General features: G+C 40.7%; 2 protein-coding genes across 3 annotated transcripts; one reads left to right on the top strand and one right to left on the bottom strand.

Annotated features, from left to right (window-relative positions):
* Positions 1-8,246: 8,246 nt before the first annotated feature.
* HNRNPH2 (heterogeneous nuclear ribonucleoprotein H2) lies at positions 8,247-14,033 on the bottom strand. Of its 2 annotated transcripts, none has more exons than XM_011383802.2 (2): positions 13,865-14,033; positions 8,247-10,430 (listed from the first exon to the last, which is right to left on the bottom strand). In XM_011383802.2, the coding sequence occupies exon 2, from the start codon at positions 10,375-10,377 to the stop codon at positions 9,028-9,030; it is 1,350 nt and encodes a 449-aa protein (XP_011382104.1). In that variant the 5' UTR covers positions 10,378-10,430; positions 13,865-14,033; the 3' UTR covers positions 8,247-9,027. The 2 variants fall into 2 exon arrangements, with proteins under 2 accessions (XP_011382104.1, XP_011382103.1); XM_011383801.2 differs by having other exon boundaries at positions 13,853-14,033.
* A 115-nt stretch (positions 14,034-14,148) lies between these two features.
* On the top strand, positions 14,149-22,534 carry GLA (galactosidase alpha). Its single transcript, XM_011383803.1, has 7 exons — positions 14,149-14,446; positions 17,636-17,810; positions 18,836-19,013; positions 19,574-19,665; positions 21,208-21,369; positions 21,571-21,768; positions 22,154-22,534. Exons 1-7 carry the CDS (start codon positions 14,238-14,240, stop codon positions 22,421-22,423), a joined length of 1,284 nt encoding a protein of 427 aa, XP_011382105.1. The 5' UTR covers positions 14,149-14,237; the 3' UTR covers positions 22,424-22,534.
* The last annotated feature ends 175 nt before the right edge of the window (positions 22,535-22,709 follow it).

A 22,709-nucleotide genomic window follows, 5' to 3' on the forward strand; every position in this document is an offset into this window, starting at 1 on the left:
GTGATTTCTTAGATTTCTCCCTAGTTGTGGGGCTTGTTCATCTAGATCCCAGGTGATTTTTCCTTGCTGTTTGCTCCTTGTTTCTATCATGACTTTGATTGGGTCACCAGAGGGATGAACAGAGCCTCTATCATCTACGCCATTTTTTCCCCACCGCTAGCATAATTTTTTTGAGACTTATTTTTTCATTGCTAAGTAGTATTCCATTATATGGATGTACCATTGTTTATTTATCCATTCCTTTGTTTATGCAAATTAGGGTTTCCAATTTGGGGCAACTATGAATAGAGTTGCTATGAACATTTATATACAAGTCTTTGTATACACATATGCTTTCATTTATCTTGGGCATATACCTAGAGATGGAATTGTTGGATCATAGAGTAAGCATATGTTTAGCTACAGTATATCCAAAAGCACTGAATCTTAGATATCTGTCCTCTGCCTAGTCAGCCTTTTTATTTAGAGAAGGTAACTTCATTTTCCTCCTCAAAATGAAAGTTATATATATTCTCTATAGAAAATTGGAAAATACAGCAAAGCAGAAAGAAGGAAAATTATACCAATGACCTCCATTTTCCTAAATGTAACCCATCTTCAAACAAGCTGAATTGTTTCTAGAATTAGGTGTTGTCTAGTGGCTGACTTGAGAATGTAGAATCACAGCTAGAGAGTTCCTGGAAAATTAACTGAGCAGACTGTCAAGCATAAAATCAATTTGCGAATTCATGGAGACTCTATGAAAGAGTCAGGGCCCAATATACCATGAGGCTTAGTTTAGACAGAGCCTCTAGTCAGGCCCAGAAAGGCAAACAACTCTATGTTCTCTGCTGGCCTTCCTGAGCTTTCTTACAAGATCCGCAACTGAGTTTATGCCTGCCTATAAGAGAAAAAATATGTATACTGCATCCTAACATGTGCTACATCCATACAATATAGTGCACCATCAAATAGTTTATGTAGATCTAAATGTAACAATGGTAAATAGTGATCAGGGCCTGTTTAGGGGATATATCTTAGTGTAGTGGTTAGGACCATAACCTTTGGAGAAAGAGTATCTGGGTTAGATATCTGGCTTCAACCCTAGGTCTTTGACCTTAAACAAGTGACATTGTTTTCTGTCTCCCCATTTTATCAACTACCTTGTGGGACTGCTTTGAGGATTAAATAAAATACTGGGGACTTAGAAATACACTTAGAACAAGTAAAGCTTGGTTCATGATAAATTAACCATCAACAACCTCAAATGGCCTGTTAACATTACTCCGCAGTCCTATTTTTCTCTGGTCAACCCACTCTCACTCTTACAACTAATTAAACCTTCTCCAATGTCTTCAAACTTCCAACATCTCCTCTTCCTCATTCTTTCTACATATAGAAGAACATACTCCCCTTTAAAGAAAAAAATAATGGGGGGAGGTTTCAGAGGGGAGCTTCCTCATCTTCCTAGCACCAAACATAAACCTGCAGACATGCTGTTAGATGGAGATGCTCTCTCCACCTGTGCATTGTGTCCCAGACCCTCCTCTTTCTCGGCCAATGTACGCTCTAATGTATCTCTTCTCTCTACTATATTTAAACCACTCGTTCCCAATGGACACTTTATTGTAAACTTTACACATCCACCAGGTTTACCCCTGTTTTCTTTAAAGGCCTCCTTAATCCCATTCCTGCTACAATCCTGGCATTTTCATTTCCTTCTTAGCCAAACTGCTTCAAATAGTTGCCTATACACTTTGTTTCCACAACTTTGACTTCCTCTCTCAGCTAACCACACTCCAATCCATTCCAATCCGGATGTTGGCATTGTCACTCCATGAAAATAGATCTGGCTAAAGTCACCAATGACCTCCATATTCCTAAATGCAACACACATTTTCCAGTCCACATGTTATTTGACCCCTCAGTACCAACGCACTGTTGACAGTCCACTCCCTACTTCTTGAAACAGTCTTTTCCTTCCTCTTCAATGACACGAGCCCTTCCTAACATTCTTTTAAACCTCTATGGCTGCTCTTTTCCTGTCTCCTTTGCAGGCCGATCCTCCACATTAAATCCTGGAGTTTCTCAAGGCTTTTTTCTATGTTCTCCCTCTGATACTCTTCTGACTTGTACAGCATTATCCCCACACATGGCTTCAATTACCACCTATGTGCACAGAGCTCACAATTTATATCTCCAGGCTAGAATCTCCTTCCAAGCTGCAGATCCATCCACTGAACTATCTATGTAGCTCTCAAAGGAATCTTTAGCATAGCAAGTCTAAGACCAATATCACAGTTTTCATCCTTGAACTTGGTAGTTAGTGTTTCTGACCAGCACTCTTAAATATACAGTTGTACAAGCCAGCAACAGAAGTTACCCTTGACTTCTCACTCTCCCTCACTCCCAATTCTAATCTATTGCTAATTCCAGTGGATTTTACTTCCTATGTAACTGTAAAATATACCAGTTCCCTTCATCTAAACCACAATTACCTCAGTCCAATCTACCATCACTTCTACCCTAGATTGATGCAATGATACCTAATAGGACTCCCCCAATACATTCTGACCCCTTCCCACTCCTTTGTCCATACTGTAGCCAGGGTGATATTTTCAAAAGATGAATCCAATTCATTACCACCACCACCACCACCACCACCACCACCATCACCACCATACACACACACAGGGTTGCCAGCAGCTCTAGGATATAGACATAACAGCTTAAGTTGGCTTCTGCTGTCCTGACCCCTATACACTAGCACACACTCAACTCCCACCACACTGCTCTCCCATTGCCTCTTGAACTCCAGAGTTACTGGCATTCTTTCAGCCCCTTTTACTCACTATGCCATCTCTGAACACATAGCCTTAAGCCTTCTCCCCAACCCCTATCTCCAACTGAATAAGCCTCTATTCTTCCTTCACCTCTCAGCTCAATAATCACATTCTCAGGGCACAATTCCTGACCACCTTGACTAGTCAAATCCCACTTTTTTATAGGTTCTCATAGTACCGTGGACCCCTTCCTCCTCATACTTATCCTTATTGCAAGTATACACTTGTATGGCTATTTGCTTGTTATTTGGCTCCCCCACTAACTAGACTTCATGAAGAGTGAGACCTTGTAGGTAGTTTTTGCTTGTATCTGTTTCCTGGGTACCCAGCATAATCCCTGGCAATAAGTAGGCACTCTATAAGTATTTTATGAATGAATGAATAAGTAGGTACTTTTCCGTGGTCTTTTAAAAAAGAATTGCCCCCACGGCAGGTAGACTGATATATCCTACCAGAAGCACTGTCTGAAAGTGCCTCTGTCAAAGAGATACACAGCCAGAGACTAGTTAAAAGCAGTAAAAACAGATTTTCAGTACTATTCCTATAGAGGAAAAGAGACTTCAGTATAGAACTGGGCTCAATTCTGAATACAACAAAGACAAGTGGGCATTTATAGCCCAGGTACAGAGTGAGGGGGTCAGTGGATGGAAAATGACTAAGAGGAGACATCAAGGAAGGGGGATTTTTGCTAAACCAGCTTAACAGGATTCTTGGTAAAGGCAGGCCAAGGTGATCGGGTATCAAGGGTAGGAGAAAGTTTTTGTTAAAACTGGGGTAGGCATGAAGACAGGGCCCCGGGTCAGGGCCCAAGAATGAGGCTTAGTTGAAAAGTGGATTTGGAAGAACCTGTCTAAAGTTTGGTCAAAGAGAGAGTCTTTGTCATTTCCTTATGCCACTGTATTTTTACTTATCCTGCTAATCTCCCCACAAAAAAAATCATATCCCCACTATTCATTACTCCATAGGCATTTGTAAGCACTTCTTTCAAGTGTAATTTACATTCATAAATTTCACCCATTTTAAGTGTACAATTCAATTTTTTTTAGTAAATTTAGAGTTGTGCAAACCATCACCACGATCTCTAAAAAAAAAAAAAATCACGCCCATTTTCAGTTACTCTCCCTGACCCAACTCAACAAGCACTTTTGAAGCCCCTCATATTTGCTAAGAACAAAAGATACAGCCTAGCCCAAGAAAAACTCAAAATTATCACATGTGAAATAATTTGAGAACCACCATGTAATAACTATGCAGTCTGATTATTTGCTCAAAAAGATTTAGAAGACAAATCAGTGTGAACTGAGGAGTGGAAGTTTCAAAGAAGAGGTAAAACATTTTAGGGCATGCTGCAGAGAAAAGAAATACAAAAAGTTAAAGTAAGAAAATAAAACGATATCAGTTGAGAAATAAACAAAAGAACCCACATGTTTTCAGAACTTTATTTAAAGTTCCAGTATGGTGTTGTAACAGTTGGGGAGCTGTTTGTCCTTAATCCAGTAGGCAATGGGAGTTTTGAGAACAGAAGGAAAAGAATTAATCACAAGCCATAAAAGCTGAATCAACATTCAACTGAAAATAAACATGTACTGAGTGTCTACTGTGCGCAGGGAAAAGAGAACTCCCCCCTCTTGCTCTCGGGTCAGAGGGGCGCTGGTCACGAGAACCAAGACTCGGCGGCGGGGGGAAGGGCGGCCTGAGAAAGTCTACGGAGGGGTCGCCTATGAGGGTCCAGGGTCGTTCCTTCCCTGCCTTGTAGCCAGATTTGGCCTTGGCCCTCCCGCTCCCGGCGCCTAGCTGAACCGAAAGGAGTGAGAGGGGCCCAGGATGGCGGGCGAAGTTCCCAGGCCAGCGTTAACTAGCCCAGCCATAGCGAGCAAAGTCATAGTCCCCTGTCTCCGAACTCCGCTGACACCAGACTCCCCTTCCTTCCCTTCGTCACCATCCGCCATTCGCCACGCTGACCACTCCCCCTTTCCAGTGGCCAGCGCCAGCCCCACGCCGCCGGCCGCCATTGCCCTGGCAGCCTCTTCTCTGTCCCTTTCCGGAAACGAGATATACTAGGGGCGAGGGGAAGGGGGCAGACTGAGGGTCTCTGGACTGCAGGAGCTGAGAGAAAGGAATGATTCTTATCAAACTCTCTCTCCACCCTCCTGAGGCCCCCTATCTGACCTTTTCCCCTGCCTAGCTGCGGGCTTTCGGTAGGGAAAAGGGACTACGGGCTGGAGAGCAACAGAGAAGGTGAGCTGGACGCAGCGCTGATCACCGCCACAGTCACCACACAGGTCGCAGGGCACTGCAACCTTTACACCGTCCCAAACAGACCTAAGCCATTTCCTTCCCTTCCCCCCACGCCAGACATCATTTCCTCCTCCCCTTGGGCATCCTGCTTCTTTCCCAAAGACTAAGCTAATCCTCGCCCTCCCTGACAGTTTTTTCATCTCTAAAGTGGGGATAGCATTGACGATGTAATGACATCGTGAGAAACCAGCCCAATGCAAAGTAGGTAGGAGACAGGGAGGAGGGAGGGAGAGAGAGGGAGTAAGAAAAAGAAAAGACCGTGGTAAAGGAGTCCTCACAATATAAAGGTAAATGTCCTAATTACTGTATTGGTCGGACAGAGCATTGGAATAGGAAAATGGTTCAGAAATAATTGCTGAATAAATTACGGCGATTCTCAGAAGTTGTTTCTCAGTGCCCATCTCTTCTTTCAGAAGCCGAACATTCTCTTTTTTCAGAGGGCTGTTATCTGGTGGGTGGTGTGTTCTATGCATGTGTCTGTGCCGATCACTGCTGGGGGACAGTGGCCTCCACACACAGGCTCCAGGCACAACCTAAGCTGGTCACTTCCAGATTGGAGTCCTGCATGGCGCTAACCTGGTGACCCCTGGGACATGCCTGCTTTGCATTCACAAGACTGAATTTCCACCAGTGTGGGAGCGGGTTGTGCAATGGCCCTTGTGACTCTCCCAGCTTGGTATCAGGCATAGCGAGTGGAATTTCATTTAATCAGTGGTTACCTCTTTTGTAATAGTCCTCCAGGCCCATTTTGGAGAGATCCTCCTTTTTGCTGACAGCTTAGGAATTCTCTGATGGAAAAGGATCTTGATTTGGAAAAGAATTTGCAATGCATTTTCATATCAATTTGCTGGTGGGGGAGATACAGAAGATGTGCCATGCTTACAGATAGGATGGTGTCTGGTTTAGAGGCCTCCTTTGTAGTTGGATGAATACGGCAATAAATGAATGGGTGAATGAAGAAATCCATGCAGAAGCCCATGGTTCTGAGCATCAGAATCACCTGCAGGGCTTGTTAAAACAGATTGTTGCACCCCATCTCCAGAATTTCTGATTCAGTCAGTCTGGCATGGAGCCTGAGACTTTGCATCTCTAACAGGTTCCCAGGTCATGCTGATGCTACTGGTCTAGGAACTGCACTCTGAGAACCACTGGCACAAGCCATTGGTGGAGATCTCTTTAGGCCATGGTAGTTGTGGCTGCAGACTTTTCAGCCTGATCCTGCCAAATTGCTCACGGGTGAAGTCAAAAATGAATCCCCTGACTTGGTGGTTGGGGGTATGGGTTGGTTACCCACTTTACCTCCCAGGAAACTCTCCTGAGAAGTGTTAGAATGTTAGATTTGAAAGACTCTCAGGTGGTGTGTGTGCGCGCGTGAGCATGTACATGTGCATGCATCCATCCGCACGTGCATCTGTGCTGCTGTCCCTACAGGTACTGCTGTCTCTACAGGTACTGCTGTCTCTTTTTATACATCTAGTGCTGACCACTGACCTCTGAGACTCCTTGAGCCCTTCTGAGTTTTCTTATCCAGCAAAGAGAAAGCAAACATCTTAGATCTGAGAGCTTTATCCTTTCCTGGGATTTGGTGACATCTAGTGGCTAACTGGAGAATCTTTGCTTATAGAGAACATTCCGGAAAATTAACTTAGCAGCCTGGAAAGCAAAAAACACCTACTTGTGAATCCTCTGAGAAAGTTTTCCTGAAGGGCTGATGAGAGGAAGTAATGACTGACTCAATAGGATATGAGTCAAAATGGATTTCTTGCTCTTTCAGCTATGTCAGATATTAGAGGTCATCAAAGAATCTCATATTACCCAAGTGTATCCTCAGTGTGAATGATTTTCTAGAAATAGGGCTCAATAAAGTGTCCTTGAATGAAATGAAGCAGGTAATATCAACTTGATATTTACTTCCCATCTCAGTGTTTCTCTGGGATCCCAGCTCTAAACATACCAAGGATAACAATCCATTTCCATTCTGGTCAGATCTACAAAGAGATCTGTAGACGTTCAGGTGCAGCTGCTACTGAGGGTGTCCAGGCCTGAAGATCATTGAGAGGTATAATTTTTAATGGTCATTACATAGGCAGCAATGTAAGACAACCCTGGATGTCACAGGCATCCGAAGTCCTCATGGGAGATACAAGGTGTTGTAAATAATCACGTGCAGTTGGCACTTTAATAGAAAGTTTAGCTACTTGTCACTGGAATAAGGGGAGGCAATCAGGGATCATGAAGGCAGCTGCTTCTTAAAGTTGTTATTTTAGGATTTAAATTGGCCTTTAGCCATTAAAGCACTTTGATGGGTCACAATACATGGTCACGGTTGTAAAATAAGCATCAGCAGATTCTCAAGCACCACCCCCAGAGCTATGGAATTTCAGAAATTAGGAGTGGGGCCCCAGTAATCAATGATTTAACAAGCCCTGCAGAGGATCCTGGTGCATGCTGAAGTTTGAGAACCACTGGTTTAAAACAAGGTTTAAATGCCCCTGAAAAAAGATTACAGGGTGTTTAGAGACTATCAATGAGATTATGGAGGAGACTGCATTTCTATAACACAGACCTACTTTTTTCAAAACATAGAAATGTGACTTAAATCTTCTCATTATTGGTTAAATGAAAGGAAGATGACTGTTTGCTTTTTCTTTGGATTCTGGAAAATGCTGTCTTGATAGTCTCCAGAGTTGCCCAATTGTCCTGTGGACACGGCGATAAGCTTAGAAACAAACAGAAAATTGCTCCGCCTCAACATTAATCAAAGAAATACAAATTAAAATAGCAATGGTATACCATTTTTCAGCTAACAAACTGGCCAAGATGAAGAATAATGTGCATCATCAAGAAGGCTATGGTGGGGGAAGGAGATAAAAAAAAAACAAAAAACATACTCTTGGTGGAAACACAAAGTACCATCATCTTTCTGGTAATATAAATCAAAAGCCTTAAAAATATGTACCTTTGACTTAGAAATTCCGCTTCTAGGAATATATCTTAGAAATAATGATACATGCTAACGTATGTTTATAATAATTAAGAAACTAAAAACAACTTATCAACTTCCACAGCAGAGGATTGTGTAAAATGACTCATGACAGAACATAAGAAAAATAAAGCTGTACAAGATTATTTTTCCAGTTTTTAAAAGGAAGATTTATTTAACAAGTTTCACTTAGTACATCTAATGGAAATCACAATACAAGGAAAGATTTAAATCAAAGCTCCAGAATTTCATACAAATGACATGACCAAACTCCTAAAGTATTGGTATTACATCTCAAAATCGTCCCAGATCTTAAGAAAAAAAAGTAAAAGTGTACACTCGCGTGCCTTACAAGATAGTAAACCAAAAAGCTAGAATTAACAAACATGCCAAATGTTTTCACTTTGAATCGTAGACAGAGCTCCTATATTGTTTTACAGAAAAGCATGTTTCTCAACATGCATCCAAAATTTTCAATGTATTGTGGTATAAGAGCAACATTTAACATAAGTGAAACTGCTTTAACCTAAATATGCTTACTGCTTAGGTACACTCCTATAACATAACTAACTTGAGGAAAGCTTAAAATTGTTTTAACAGTTATGGTCAATACTGAACTGTTATTACATCCTAGATGACTGTCTCAGTGTTCAAAATTACTGAGCTTGAAGTTTGAAAACAATCTTGACTTCCATTTTACAGTAAGCATAAATCACAAGCTTGTAATGCAAAAGTGTTAAACTTAATCTTTGCTTTCTTAAAAAAAAGAGAGAAAGAAAGAAGAAAAAAGGAAAGTTGACCAAGAGTGATCAGAATATTTCCCATTTATCAATCATACTGGATATGCTAGACATCCCTCCCATTCTATTCAACTCCCATAAATGCAGCTTTTATTTCTGTAGTAGCTGTTTAGTACTCCTCTACCTACGCAAGGTTTGACTGATAGTCACTGGAGTTTTCCTGCAGAACTTGGTCATATCCACTCATACTGCTCTGACCACCGTAACCACCTCCGTAACCACCACTCAGCTGTTGGCTAGCAGGACCTCCATAACTAGACTGGTTGGATAAGCCCATCCCTCCCATCATTTGACTACCATAAGCACCACCGCTTGCCCCCGCTGTAGAATTCAAGAAGAGCTCTACATAGCTGTGATCATAAGCCCCACCACTTGTTCCTGCAGTAGAATTCAAGAACAGCTCTACATATCTATGTTGCATATTGGCTTTGTCTTTTGCCATAGCTGCCACAGCATCTTCATGAGTAGCAAATTCAACATCTGCCTCACCAGTAACTCTGCCATCGGGTCCAATTTCAATGTGGACTCTCATGGGGTTAAGAGGTGAAAAAAAATTATAAATATCATTCTCAGTGGCTCTGTAAGGTAATCCCCTCATGTGTACACAGTGCCCTGTGGTGCTCTGGAAACTCGACCCGCCATCTCCGTATCTATGATCAGACATTCCTGAAAAACAGTAATTGAGGTCTCTTCCAAATCTATCAGACCCAAAGCCATACCCATCATTATAGCCACCATAGTCATCGTAACCTCCATAACCTCCACCATAGGCACCCCGCCTCATCCTTTCAAACCCAGCCCCTCTGCCAATGCTATTATACCCTCTTCCAGCCCCTGGCCTATCATAGGGACCTGGCCGCTGCATAGCCATGAGCTTTCGAGGTGGGTCATAGTGGGTTCGGACTTCAGCTCGGCTACTCTTGAAGATTTCAATGTACCTGTGCCCTATTCTTTCCTTGTGTTTCTTTAAGGCCTTTTCAGCTATCTCCTGTGAAGCAAACTGCACAAAAGCCTCCCCTGTGCTCCGCCCCTGAAAGTCCACCGGCAGTGTCATCCCATTTGGCACGATTTCCAACCCTGAAAAAAACTGAACAATTTCCTCCTTGCTACAGCCAAATGGGAGTCCTCTAAGCCGGACGAAGCCATCATTGGCAGTATCAGGACTATTCGGACCTGTATGCTTCAACACCCAATCCATTTCAACACTGTTGGACTTGAATACTTCAACATATCTGTGTCCCATGGTTTCTCTGTCCTTCTTCAAAGCCAATTTCACTTCATCTTCTGATTCAAGTTCGACAAATGCTTCACCGCTTGGTCTGCCTTCTCTGGTGTAGATGAAACGAATACCTGATGTGCCATTTTGGATTTTGCAATCGGAGAAGAAGCGCATTACTTCATCGGCTGAGCAGGACCAGGGTAGGCCCCTGACCTTCACCACGAACCCCTCCCTGCCTTCAGTGCTCAGCATCATGGTGACTGTTAGGCTCTTGGTGGCAAGCTTGGCTCAATGCAATATCAGTGCAGCTGAAAAAGAATAAGAAGACTATTATCATGAAAAAATGTTCACAATATAGCAAGAAAAAAAGTAAACTATTAATACAACACTCAAAGACACAGATAGCTTTTTTGTAAGACATAAAAACAAAAACACCACACCAAATTGCTAATTTGTTCATTCGACAATTATTTATTCGATACCTATTATGTGTTGGATACCATTAACGGTGGTTACTTCTGGATGGTAGGATTACGGGAGATTTTGTGTCAGGGAATGTTTTCTTTGGAAATTTCTTTATGTTCTAAGTTTTCTACATTGACCATACATTAACATTATAGTCAATAAAAAGGTGTAAAAAATTAATATCAACAAAATCAGTGGAAGACGTCACCAAATAAAAATGGCTTTATATGATTATATAAAAACTTCATTACGTCAAAAGATTAAACAGAATTAAAAGACAAACAATATGTTTGAAAAGATACCTGCAACAAAAACATTAATACCCTTATTATATAAAGAACTCATGCAAATTGATAAAATTAGGGCTCTGTTAAGGCCTAAGAGATAAATGGAAAAAAGACATTATGGGGAATTCACACATTCTCTTTACATTTTTGGTTGACAGGTCTAGTACTTGGCTCTGGCATACAAGGACCAATACGCCCAGAAAGGACTTATGGTCCTACAGTGGCACTGTATGTCTTTACGAAAAACAAAAGGGCAAATGAACATTCTCTCTGCTATGACAGAATTCTGTGCAGAGTGAAAGGGTGGTAAAGCAGGGCCCGTTTGGCCAATTCCATCAGTTGGCTCAGGATGGTTAGATAAAACAGACTAACCAGTTCAGAGATCCATGAACAAACTTTAAAAATTATGAAGCAAAAAAAAAAAAACAGGAAGAGGCAAGACAGGCGATATGGCTGGCAAGGCAGAGATCAGATCCCAAAAGCCTTCTTTGACAGACAAACACTAAGGGCCTTTTAACAGGGGAGTGAAATGAGAGGAGTGAGGGGGTAAGGGAGAGAGTAGAGAAGGGAGTGAGGGGAAGAAGAATTGAAGAGAAGAGAGTGAGGGGAAGGGAAAGTGAGTGAGGAAAGGGAAGTGACCTCTTCAGAAGCCTTTCAAGATAGATCGCTGTGGCAACTGTATGGCACTCAAACAGAACCCTGGTCTTCTAGAGATATATTTCCTAGAGATATTCACCTAAAGCAACAACAGTTTTTTTTTTTAAAAGGGAGGAAAGATGTGATCTATGCATTCAAAGCAGTGGGCCTTGCAGGACTTGATAACAGATTAAATAAATATAAGGGAATAGACATATGAGGATACAGGAGAGGAGTCTGGGAAATGTTCAAACCTCATCGATCATCAAAAATGCATGTTAAAACCAGAATTAATTGCCATTTTCAGGCATCAAGATAGTGAAAACTAAACAGTGAGGATAAATCAATACTGATATTCAGGGTTCACAAGCTAATACGCTCCCAGACGTGAAAGTTTATACAGTATTTCTGGAATTTGAAAATGTTTTGATATCATAAATCCATTTCATTATGTGTCCTAAAGTAAATGATCTAAAATTCAGACAAAGATTTATGAAGCTATATATTCTTTGAAAGGTATTTTATTAAGAACATTACACACTTAATTTAAAAATTATAAAAATATTTAATAACATCAGAAATTACTTATACTATAATCTTAAATGACCTGAGATCACAGCTACTTCATCTCAACTATGAAAAAACATATATCCTTCAACCCTGCTAGAATTCCTTACAGGGCCTGGCCAACAGAAATACAAATGTTCACTGTAGCACTGTTAGTAATAGCAGAAAATTAGAAACCTAACTATCCATCAATAGGATGACTGAATGAATTATACTTTATCCTTAAAACGCAATGTTATGAAGTTGTTAAAAAAAAAAAAAAAGATCTGCCCTGACCTAGGATGATTTCCAAAATATACTAAATGAAAGAATGCATAGTATGACCCTACTTATTTTAAAATATAAGCATGCATATACATGTTTGCAAAGGCATAGAAGATGATCTAGAAGTATATAATACAAACTTGTTTTTTTGAGAACAGAACTGGAGAGTAAGAAGAGTGAAATGGATTTCTATTTTTCATCCTATATACTACTATACAGTTTTACTCTTTTAAAATCACTATAATTAGAATTTAATAAACAATGTTAGGAAAAATATATGCATGGGAAATATGTCAAATGTTAACAGTGGTTTCTCTGAGTGGTAGGTTTATGGCTTTTTGTATTTTATTTCTAAAATTTGTGTCTTTTTAATTTTCTACAGAGCAATTACTTTTATTTCTGAAAAAGAATAATATGAAACAAATTAAAATGCTTCCTTTTCTGGAATATGGTACAGCAAATTTTATAAAAGTTTCTAATTTGGTATGTGGATGGCTTATCTGACATGGTCTGGGAACACTGGGCCTCCTGAAAAGAAAGTACAAAGTGTAATAACTGCCATAAAACTATACTGAGGATTCAATTCAACAAACAGTTACTAATTGCCTATTATGTGACTGGCACATTGCATCTGCGATGGTAACAGTCTCCCTATAAACCATCTTTAGGTCTGAGCGATAGATTTAGACTGGTTTTTTGCCTGCCTCAGCTCTTGGATGACCCATCCCATTTAATGTCCCTGCAGCACTCTAGGCCTTAACATCCCTTTGTAGTGGCAGGGAGGTTCTGCTTCATTACTGTATCTCCTGGGAAGACCAAGAGGGCTCTGTTGCCTCAAGTAGGAACCAGGATTCCATCTGTGAGTTAAGAATTTGTGTATTTATATGTGTTATACACATACTTTTTATACACTGAAATGCTGAGGTGTTATCTGAAGATGGTGAATTACGTGTATTTTTTAAAATAGTATACTGTTATTTTTCGAATGTTCAGAATTGAACAATTGTAATAAGCAGAAAAATAAATGTTATTTAAATATTCAACTCAGTAAAAACATTTATTGGGCGCCTCTGTCAGGCACGTATAATTTGCCTAGATGTGACTTTACAGATAAAATTGACTTGGTGCCTCCCACTACAGACAGACAAGACAATCAGGCAGTGGTGAATGAGTGCCTAAAACGATGGACCAGCACTCAGACCACTAGTCTCGATAACTGTTTTTCCTAATCCAAGGACGTACTTTTCAAACGTTTTTCACCTTCAGGTTTCTGTTAAGGGTCCCCTGAGACCCACCCCGACAGACGGATATACAAAAACACATACACAGTCACGACGTCCACCATTTCCCCACCAGGCGCAGCAAAGGCAGCTTCCCGGCACTGAGATGGGGGAGGAGAGGAGCGGGGGAGGGGAAAGCAGAGAGCGAAAAAGGCGGAGGCGGCCCGCGGACCACGCTTTGGTCTTCATCATCACCACCCCTGGGTCCCCAGTTCCCACCCACACACCAACCTCTAACGGTACCGGATAATTTTCCTCCTTCTTCCCTCAAACGGCTATAGCGAGACAGTAGACGACGACCAGAACTACTTCTGCTCACGTAAGCGGTTGATCACGTGAGCACTACGTCATGTGAGATCTCGGTCACGTGAGCAGCTTTCGGCTTAAACTCGGGATCACTAAAGTGCCGCACTTCCTTCTGGTATGGAAATGGGGCGGGCCAAAGTCAAGGGAAGAAGTGTATGATTGGTCGCAGTGCGTCTTACATGACTGATCATTGGGCCACCTCCCCAGTTGCCTGAGAAACAGTAACGTCATTTCTTAATAACTCTCCAGTGATTGGCCCGCCCCTAAGGTTAACCTTAAAAGCCCAGTTTACTGGGGAAATCTGTTAGGCATGGTTACAGTGATGATGAGACTGATGAGCGGAGTCCAGCAGCCGGGCTGTATACTTGCGTTTCGCTTCCTGGCCCTCGTTCTCTGGGATGTTCCTGTGGCCTGGGCCCTGAATAATGGCTTGGCCATGACCCCTACCATGGGCTGGCTGCACTGGGAGCGCTTCATGTGCAACATCGACTGCAAAGAAGAGCCGGATTCCTGTATCAGGTATCAGAGATATTGGGTACCCCCTTCTCTTCGCCTTTCTGTGTTTGGTTGAGCCCGAGGGAGAGCTTCCCTACTGCAGCTGCTTTTTTTTATTCCCAGGAAACTGCCCGGCATTGGCACTGGCCGTAAATTTTTCCGTGTGACCCTCGCCTTGGTTGGTAGCCTGGCCAGCGGCCCCCGCCTTCTCCGTCTCTTCTGGATTACCCAGCTAGGGACCTTCTCTATTTACCATCCAGTTCCGTTCAGCCCCTTCTTGTGAACTGCTCCTCTGCCTTTGCTGTTCAGTAAAGCTAAGCGCAGCAATATGAGGTAATGCCTGTATAAAGTTCCTCCAGGTCAACCTTTCAGCCGGTAGCCACATTCTAGGGCGAGAGGGTGAGGAGATGCAGAGACGCCATGGTCTCTCTAAAGTCCCTCGTAACAGCCAAGGAACGCAATGACGCAAAAAGGAGAAGAAAAGTCCTGTTTTTCCTACTCACTGCAGTTGTGCTCGCTGCTAGTACCTGTAGATATTGCGGGTTAGGGTCCAGACCACAGCAATGAAGCGAGTCGGTCTTTGCTGGAGTATCTTCTTGCCTTCAGTTTGTAAAAAAAAAAAAAAAAAAAGCAACATCTGTGAAGTGCAACAAAGCGAGGTATGCCCATGTACCATCCAGATAGTATCAACACATTTCTATCTCAAGGCTACATCCTTGGGACAGCTTCTGGGATCAGAGGAAGCAAGTAGAATGCACATTCCAAGGACTGGGGAATGGGTGAGGAGCCTCTGATTGCCAGGTCCTACTGGAGAGTCAACGTCTTCTCGCTGACCTTCCCCAGCAAGGCTTCATAAGGCAGGTATTGAACCTATTTGATCCACACATTCCTTGTCTGTAAATTGGGAATAACAGCTCTTATCCCAGGAAGCTGACTCAAAAGGATCTGTAAAATAGGTCTTTTTTTTTTTAAATTTTGTTTTCAATTACAGTTAACATGATATTAGCTCAGGTGTACAACATAGTGATTAGACATTTATATAACTTAAGAAATGATCACCCCATAAATCTGGTTAGTACCCGTCATGTCAGTTGCTTTTTTTATTGTTTATTGGGGTGACATTGGTTAATAACAGAATAGTTCTTAAACATAATAAAGACACCTGTGGTGAAGAGGCCGCTCTATAATCAGCAGTATGGTACATCCCAGTGCCCGTAAGTTATTCCTTTTTATGTCTTTACAGCTTTACGGGTAAGGTCAGGGTATTGGTCAAACATCACAGAATTAATTGATCTAAGTTTCAGGCTAAGTCCATTGTGACCCTGGGGTAAAGTGTGTAGCAATTGTGCCCATCACATATTTCTTTTTGTTTTCTCATTTTTTTCTCAGTGATAGTTGTCTTATTTTTGTATCTGATTATAAAACTAATGATTGATGCAAAAACTGTAGATAGTAAATAGTATAATGAAAATAAAGATTCCCTTCATTCCACTAGCCAGAAATAATCATGGTTAAAATGTTAATACACAGCCTTGGAATAGTTTTCTAGTAAATAAGACAGATTTCTTTTTTTCATTATTTTCTATACAAATGAGATCATGTTTATGTTGTGAGTTGTTAACAAGACTAAACTTTGCCTGCCTGCATTCGAGTTCTGGCTCATCCTTACTTAGCCGTGTGACCTTGGACAAATTACCTACCCTTCCTAAATGTAAGCGGAGTGCCTGGCACAGAATAAGAGTTTCATAAATGCAAATTGTATGTATATACCATAATTTATTTAAGCAAATTCCTGTTGATAGCTATTCAGGCTCTTCCATTTTTCATTACTGTGAATAAAACTGTACATCATTGTACATCATCTGATTCTTTCCTTGGAAGTCTAATTACTGGGCCAAAGGGTTTGCTCTTTTTGTGATATATCAAACTATCCTCCCCAAAAGTTTTACAAGTGCACATTCCCAACAATGGCCAGCACTGCCCTACACCCTGGCCAGCACTGCATTTTTGTCATTTATTTAAAACTTTGCCTATCTGTTAGGTGTTTTTATTTTCATTTATTTGATTACTAATAAGATTAAACATCTTTTCATATGTTAAATGGCTCTCTAGTTTTTTTATAGATCGACTGTTCCTTATTTTTCAACTGGAATGTTTTTGTTTGTTTTGGGGGGGTTGTTTTTTGCTTGGCATTTTTTGTGTTTTTTTTTTCTCTTTCATATGTTGTGAATATAGTGGTTCTTGCTACATGTTGGTTTTGATATTTATGTATCAAACATCATTTTTTTCCTCTGTGATTTTTGACTCTGGCATCGTGCTGAGAAAGTCTTTTCCTACCTGAAGATAATATAGTCACCTACATTTTCTACTAGCATGTTTATGGATCTTTTAAATATTAAAATCTTTAATCTGTCTGGACTTTATTCTCTTATAAGGAATGCCACATTTCATATATACTAAATCCCATGGTACCAGATGGCTGGAAGGATCTCTTTCTGAACTCTCTTTAATTCCATTGATCTGAGTATTCTAATGCTACTGGTACTACACCAGCTTCGTTTATCTTTTGCTGAATGATCACATGTTTAATCTTTTAGGTGAACTTTTTCAATCATGTTGCCAAGTTTCTTAAAAGGTCCTTTTGGGATTTTTTTCAAGGTTTTATTAAATGTGTAAAGGTGTGTCGGGAGAATTAGCTTTTTTTTTTAATTTTGAGTTTTCTTATCCAAGAGTAAAATAATGTCTCTCTTTTTATTCAAATCATTTGGGAACATCATAGTTTTATTCCTATGGGCCCTGCACATATCTTAAATTTATCTCTAGGTACTTTAGGTTTCCTATTGCTTTTTTGGTTGCTCTTGTCAATGGTATGTTTTTCTCCAAGGTTATCGTTGGTATTTAAGGAAGCTGTTGATTATGTTAACTTTGTAGTTTCTAACTTTACTGAACTTTCTTCTTAGTTCTAATAGCCTTTTCAATTTCATGTATTTCTCATTCCTGTTTTAATTGTTCAGGGATTTGGGGTAGAATAATAAGAGGGAAGGGGAAGGAGAAGAAAAAGGGCCCAGTCCATTTTACCTTGCATTGGTTGTGATTACTACCCAACTATTACTGGGTCGAAAACAATTGTTAAGGCCCAAGGTACCTAACAAATAGGAGGTACCCAAGCATTTGTTTAATGAATTGTAATGATTCTTGGGATTTCTCTTTCAGTGAGAAGCTCTTCATGCAGATGGCAGATCTCATGGACTCAGATGGCTGGAAGAAAGTCGGATATGAGTACCTCTGCATTGATGACTGTTGGATGGCTGCACAAAGAGATTCAAAAGGCAGACTTCAGGCAGACCCTATTCGCTTTCCTAGTGGGATCCGCCACCTAGCTAATTATGTGAGTTTATAGACAATTTTCTTTTTCATTCAAGAGACTGTAAACATTTCCATATGGAAGTTTGTTCAGAAACACTTAGAAAGTAAAATAACTGCCATTATCTGAACATTGAATTGTAAGGTATAGCAGGTGGAATTCTCATCCCATCAGCAGATACATGTTTTGCAATAGTTCTTGAGGCCCATCTTGGAGAAGTTCTCCTTTTGCTGAAATGGCCGAATTCTCTGGGAGGAAAAAAGGAACTTGGTTTTTGACATATGTGTGCATATATTTCCATATAAGCTTTGAGCGGTATTGCAATTGTACTATAAATTAGAATTTAGAAGATAGAAGGAACATTCTGGAGGTTATGAAAGAGTAACAGAGCCAGACATTAGTTAAAGACAATTAAGGCAGATTTTGTTCGGTACTATTGCAGTACTGTATATAACAAAGACTAGCGAAGATTTATAGCCAACAGGCAGATTGAGAAGGGTCAGTGAATGGAAAATTACTAAGAGGAGACATGAAAGGGAGGGGGAATTCTTGCTGAAGCTGGGCCAAGGACTTAAGACATCAAGGGTGAAAAATGAGGAACTTGATCACATATCAAGGGTTGGGGGATGACTTAGCAGGATTCTTGCTAAAACTGGACACTAAAGGCCAAGATTGAGGCCTACTTGAGAAGAGGGCTCAGAGGATCCTAAATTAGGTTTGGTCAAGGAGAGAGTCTTTATCCAGATAAATCTATCATTGCCCTAGAAAGGTAACTAGTAGGTTCCTGTCAGAGGAAGATTAGAGTGGCTGAAAGCTTTCTTTTCAGTTCTATGCTATAGCTTACATGTGCAGTTAGAAATTGGCAGGACTGGAAGATTTGTCTTTTGTCTCCCAACAAACTCATCTGGATAATTCAGGGGACTTGTGAAAAAAGAAAAGGCTGCAATACCTGGTGAACTGTAGGGATCTCTGTCCCCAACCTGGAGTGCTTCTCTCTTTCTACTTCATGATCGCCCTTCTATTGTGGTGACTCTTTTCTTTCATTTCAGGTCCATAGCAAAGGATTGAAGCTAGGGATTTATGCAGATGTTGGGAAGAAAACCTGTGCAGGCTACCCTGGGAGTTTGGGATACTATGACATTGATGCCAAGACCTTTGCCAGCTGGGGAGTAGATCTGCTAAAATTTGATGGTTGTTACTGTGACAGTGTGGAACAGTTAGCAGATGGTATGTTTCATTCAAGAGATTTAGCCATGAGCAAAGAGAAGAACTTTGAGGCCAAGGTAACTGAGCATCCACAGAACTAATCTTCTCATTTTAAGTACCCAGTGACAATACTGGACATAATCACTCTTAATGTGTCAGAGCTCCTACCTCTTCTCTTCTTCCAGTTTGTCCATGCACCCATTCATTCATGCAATGTAAAATCCGTGCTTGCCTAACCATGGCTAATATTGTGCACTTTTCATTCAAGAGTTAATTACAAATAGTTTCTAACTCTCTATAATGTCACTTGAGAAAGCGTTCAGATGTCAAATAATCACAGAGAAAGGAGGATCTTCATTCCTGCCTTTCCTCAGTATATGCATTATCCCGCACTACATCCTCAGAACAATCCCAGCACTCTGGAAGGTATTAAATACAATTTCAGCACAGAGCAGCTACCTGTCTCTGCTACTGGTTTAAAATATAAACATGACCCTTGCAGGCAGCCTTTTTTAAAACTATAAAGCCCCAGCTGGAAATGTCCTTCTTTCCCTTAATTTACCTTTTGTTGTCTCATACAGGTTATAAGCACATGTCCTTGGCCCTGAACAAGACTGGCAGAAGTATTGTGTACTCCTGTGAGTGGCCCCTTTATATGTGGCCCTTTCGTAAGGTGAGCTAGTGAGCCCAGAATCTAATAGAACCTTGCTGATAGATTTTCAGAAGTTGAGAACAAAGAAGATAAAGGTCTCCTTCAAAGTCCAACCTTACTTAACAGTCTCATCCTACCATCTCTCCCAAGAATCCAACGACTTCTCACCATCCCCACTGCTATAATTGGAGTCTAAGCTACCACCACTTGAGAAGTCAGTCATCTTTGAGTCTTCCCTTTGTCTCACGGTTCACAACCTATCCACTAGCAATCCTGTTGTTAACAACCACAAAATATATCCAGAATCAGCCCATTTCTTTCCATTTCCTCTGCATCCACCTTGGTCGTTCAAGCCACCATCATCTCCCACCCAGACTTCTCCCAACAGCCTGATCTCTCTACTTCCACTCTCCCCTACCTCCATCCATTTGCCAAGCAGCACCAGAGTGTTCTAGTTAAAATGTAAATGGAATCATATCACTCCTCTGCTTAAAACCCTTAACTGGCTTCCCATTGCACTTGGAACAAAATCAAGCTCCACTGATCTGTCCCTGACCTGCCTCTCCAACCTCATTTCTGATCACTGGTTCACTCATTGCACTGGTATTCTTTCTGTCTCTCAAACACTCCAAGCCTATTGCTGCCTCAGGGCCTTTTATACCTGATTTTTGTTTTCTGCGTGGTATGTTCTTGCCTAAGTTTTCTTAACTTCTTCTTAACATTTAAGTCTCTGACCAAACGCCACAGACTCATACAGGTCTTCTCTAAAATAGCTGTCTATCCAGTCATTCTTTATCACATTAACCTTTTCACTTTCCTTCTAAGACCTTAGCACGATATGGAATTATGTGTTGACTGGTTTATTGTCTGTCTCCCCTGCTAGAATGTTAAGTTCCAGGAGGGCAGGAACCTTGTCTGATTTAGTCACTATATCCCTAGCATATTGGAAATGAATAATTATTTATAGAACAAATCCTTGTTATTTTCTTCAAATCTCTGTAAAATACTTTTCACCTCTTTCTCAATCCTTGAATATCCCACGTGCCTATTTACAAACTTTTATCCTTGAATATCCCACGTGCCTATTTACAAACTTTTATTCATTCCATTAACAAATTATATACCTAGGATTCAGATTGCCTTATCATATGCTTGATGAGTTCTCTGTAATTTTACAGCTGTTATTTTTACTTAAGATCATTTATTATTTCTGATAAAAGTAATACATGTTACTCGTTACATGTTACTTCATTTTAGAAGTTTGAAAATACAGTGAAGTGTGCAAAAAATTTAAATCTGCCATAATCCCAGTACCTAGTTACCATTGGTAAATTTCCAGCATAAACAGTGTTAAAGCCATTTTATGTAGGGATTTTCAGTTATATTGCCTACTTCTGAAGCAAACTTCTTACAACGAAGTTCCATTATATAAGAGTTTAATTTAGCTCTCTTCATGGAGACCGTTAAGCTCTAAACTAAAGAGAAGGCCACAGTGCCTCTTTAAATTGATTTTCAACTCACAAGAATGGTAGTAAAAAGTAAACAGAAGTTATGTTTCCACAGCCCAATTACACAGAAATCCGAGAGTACTGCAATCACTGGAGAAATTCTGGGGACATTTATGATTCTTGGCAAAGTGTAAAGAGTATCTTGGACTGGACATCTTCTAACCAGAAGACAATTGTTAGTGTCGCGGGACCAGGGGGTTGGAATGACCCAGATATGGTAAGAACGTGAGCCGTCCTTGGTCAAACCCCTGCAGTGGGCCTGTTTCCTTCTTGACATTCAAGATAAATTGGCAAGTTCCTGGGAGCAGGCTTTTTGTGAGTACTCAGAGCAGGGTGCCATGGAAAGTGGCTTCTGTCTGGGCAACTTTAAGAATGATTCTGTCTTCTCTCATTTGAATTCTTCCATTCTTTGTCCCAGTTAGTGATTGGCAACTTCGGCCTCAGCTGGGATCAGCAGATAACTCAGATGGCCCTCTGGGCTATCATGGCAGCTCCATTACTCATGTCCAATGACCTCCGACACATCAGCCCTCAAGCCAAAGCCCTCCTTCAGAATAAAGATGTAATTGCCATCAACCAGGACCCCTTGGGCAAGCAGGGGTACCTACTTAGAAAGGTACTGTAATGTTCTATGGGAGAAAATAGGAATTGGCTCGGAACATGTTCTCCCGCCTTCTGGTTTATAATTCATCCAAATGTTTATTTTGGGTGTGTACTTTAAGATGGCTTTGTACCCAAGTACCAAGTTTGTCTTGGGCCTAAATCTGTCGTGTGACGATATGTACTGATCTTTCAAGAATATATTTTTTTAAATCTCAATATAATCAGTAATGAAGAGTTTTGCTAGAATCATTCTATTTCCAAAACATGCTACGGGATAATTTTAATTTTTCCTCGAAGTGTTCATTAGTTCTGACAATAAAACTGAATGTCACAACTAGCAAGGCAGTTTATTGCTCGCTACCAAGTTTTCACACCTATTTTCTTGGCTTACTTTTCAGGAAGACAACATTGAGGTGTGGGAACGCCCTCTCTCCAACTTAGCCTGGGCTGTGGCTATGGTAAACCTTCAAGAGATTGGTGGACCTCGTTCTTATACCATCAATATTGCTTCCTTGGGTCAAGGAGTAGCCTGTAATCCTGCCTGCCATATCACAAAGCTCCTCCCTGTGAAGAAAAAGCTTGGGTATTATGGATGGACTTCACGCTTAAAAACTAGAATAAATCCCACAGGAACTGTTTTGCTTCAGCTAGTGAGCCAGACTACATAAAGCTTCCTTAAATATTTATATTTTGTTGCCAAAGTTACTACCCCTCTTGTCCTTTCATTCTCACTTAAGCTGTTTTTATTCCATTGAATAAAATTTCACTACAGAAACCAACAGGGCGCAAAAAGCTCACTCAGAATTCAAAGTATATGTTGTAACAATTCCTTTACCTGTCAGGTGATTACCAATTATTTTCAATAAAATTGGAAGACTAATCATTGCCAGTTGACAAAAACTGGAATGAAATTGGTAAACCCAGGCTTAGTCATCCACGGATACAAAATGCTAA

This window comes from Pteropus vampyrus, unplaced genomic scaffold (assembly GCF_000151845.1).
Source record: "Pteropus vampyrus isolate Shadow unplaced genomic scaffold, Pvam_2.0 Scaffold543, whole genome shotgun sequence".
Taxonomy (NCBI): Eukaryota; Metazoa; Chordata; class Mammalia; order Chiroptera; family Pteropodidae; genus Pteropus; species Pteropus vampyrus.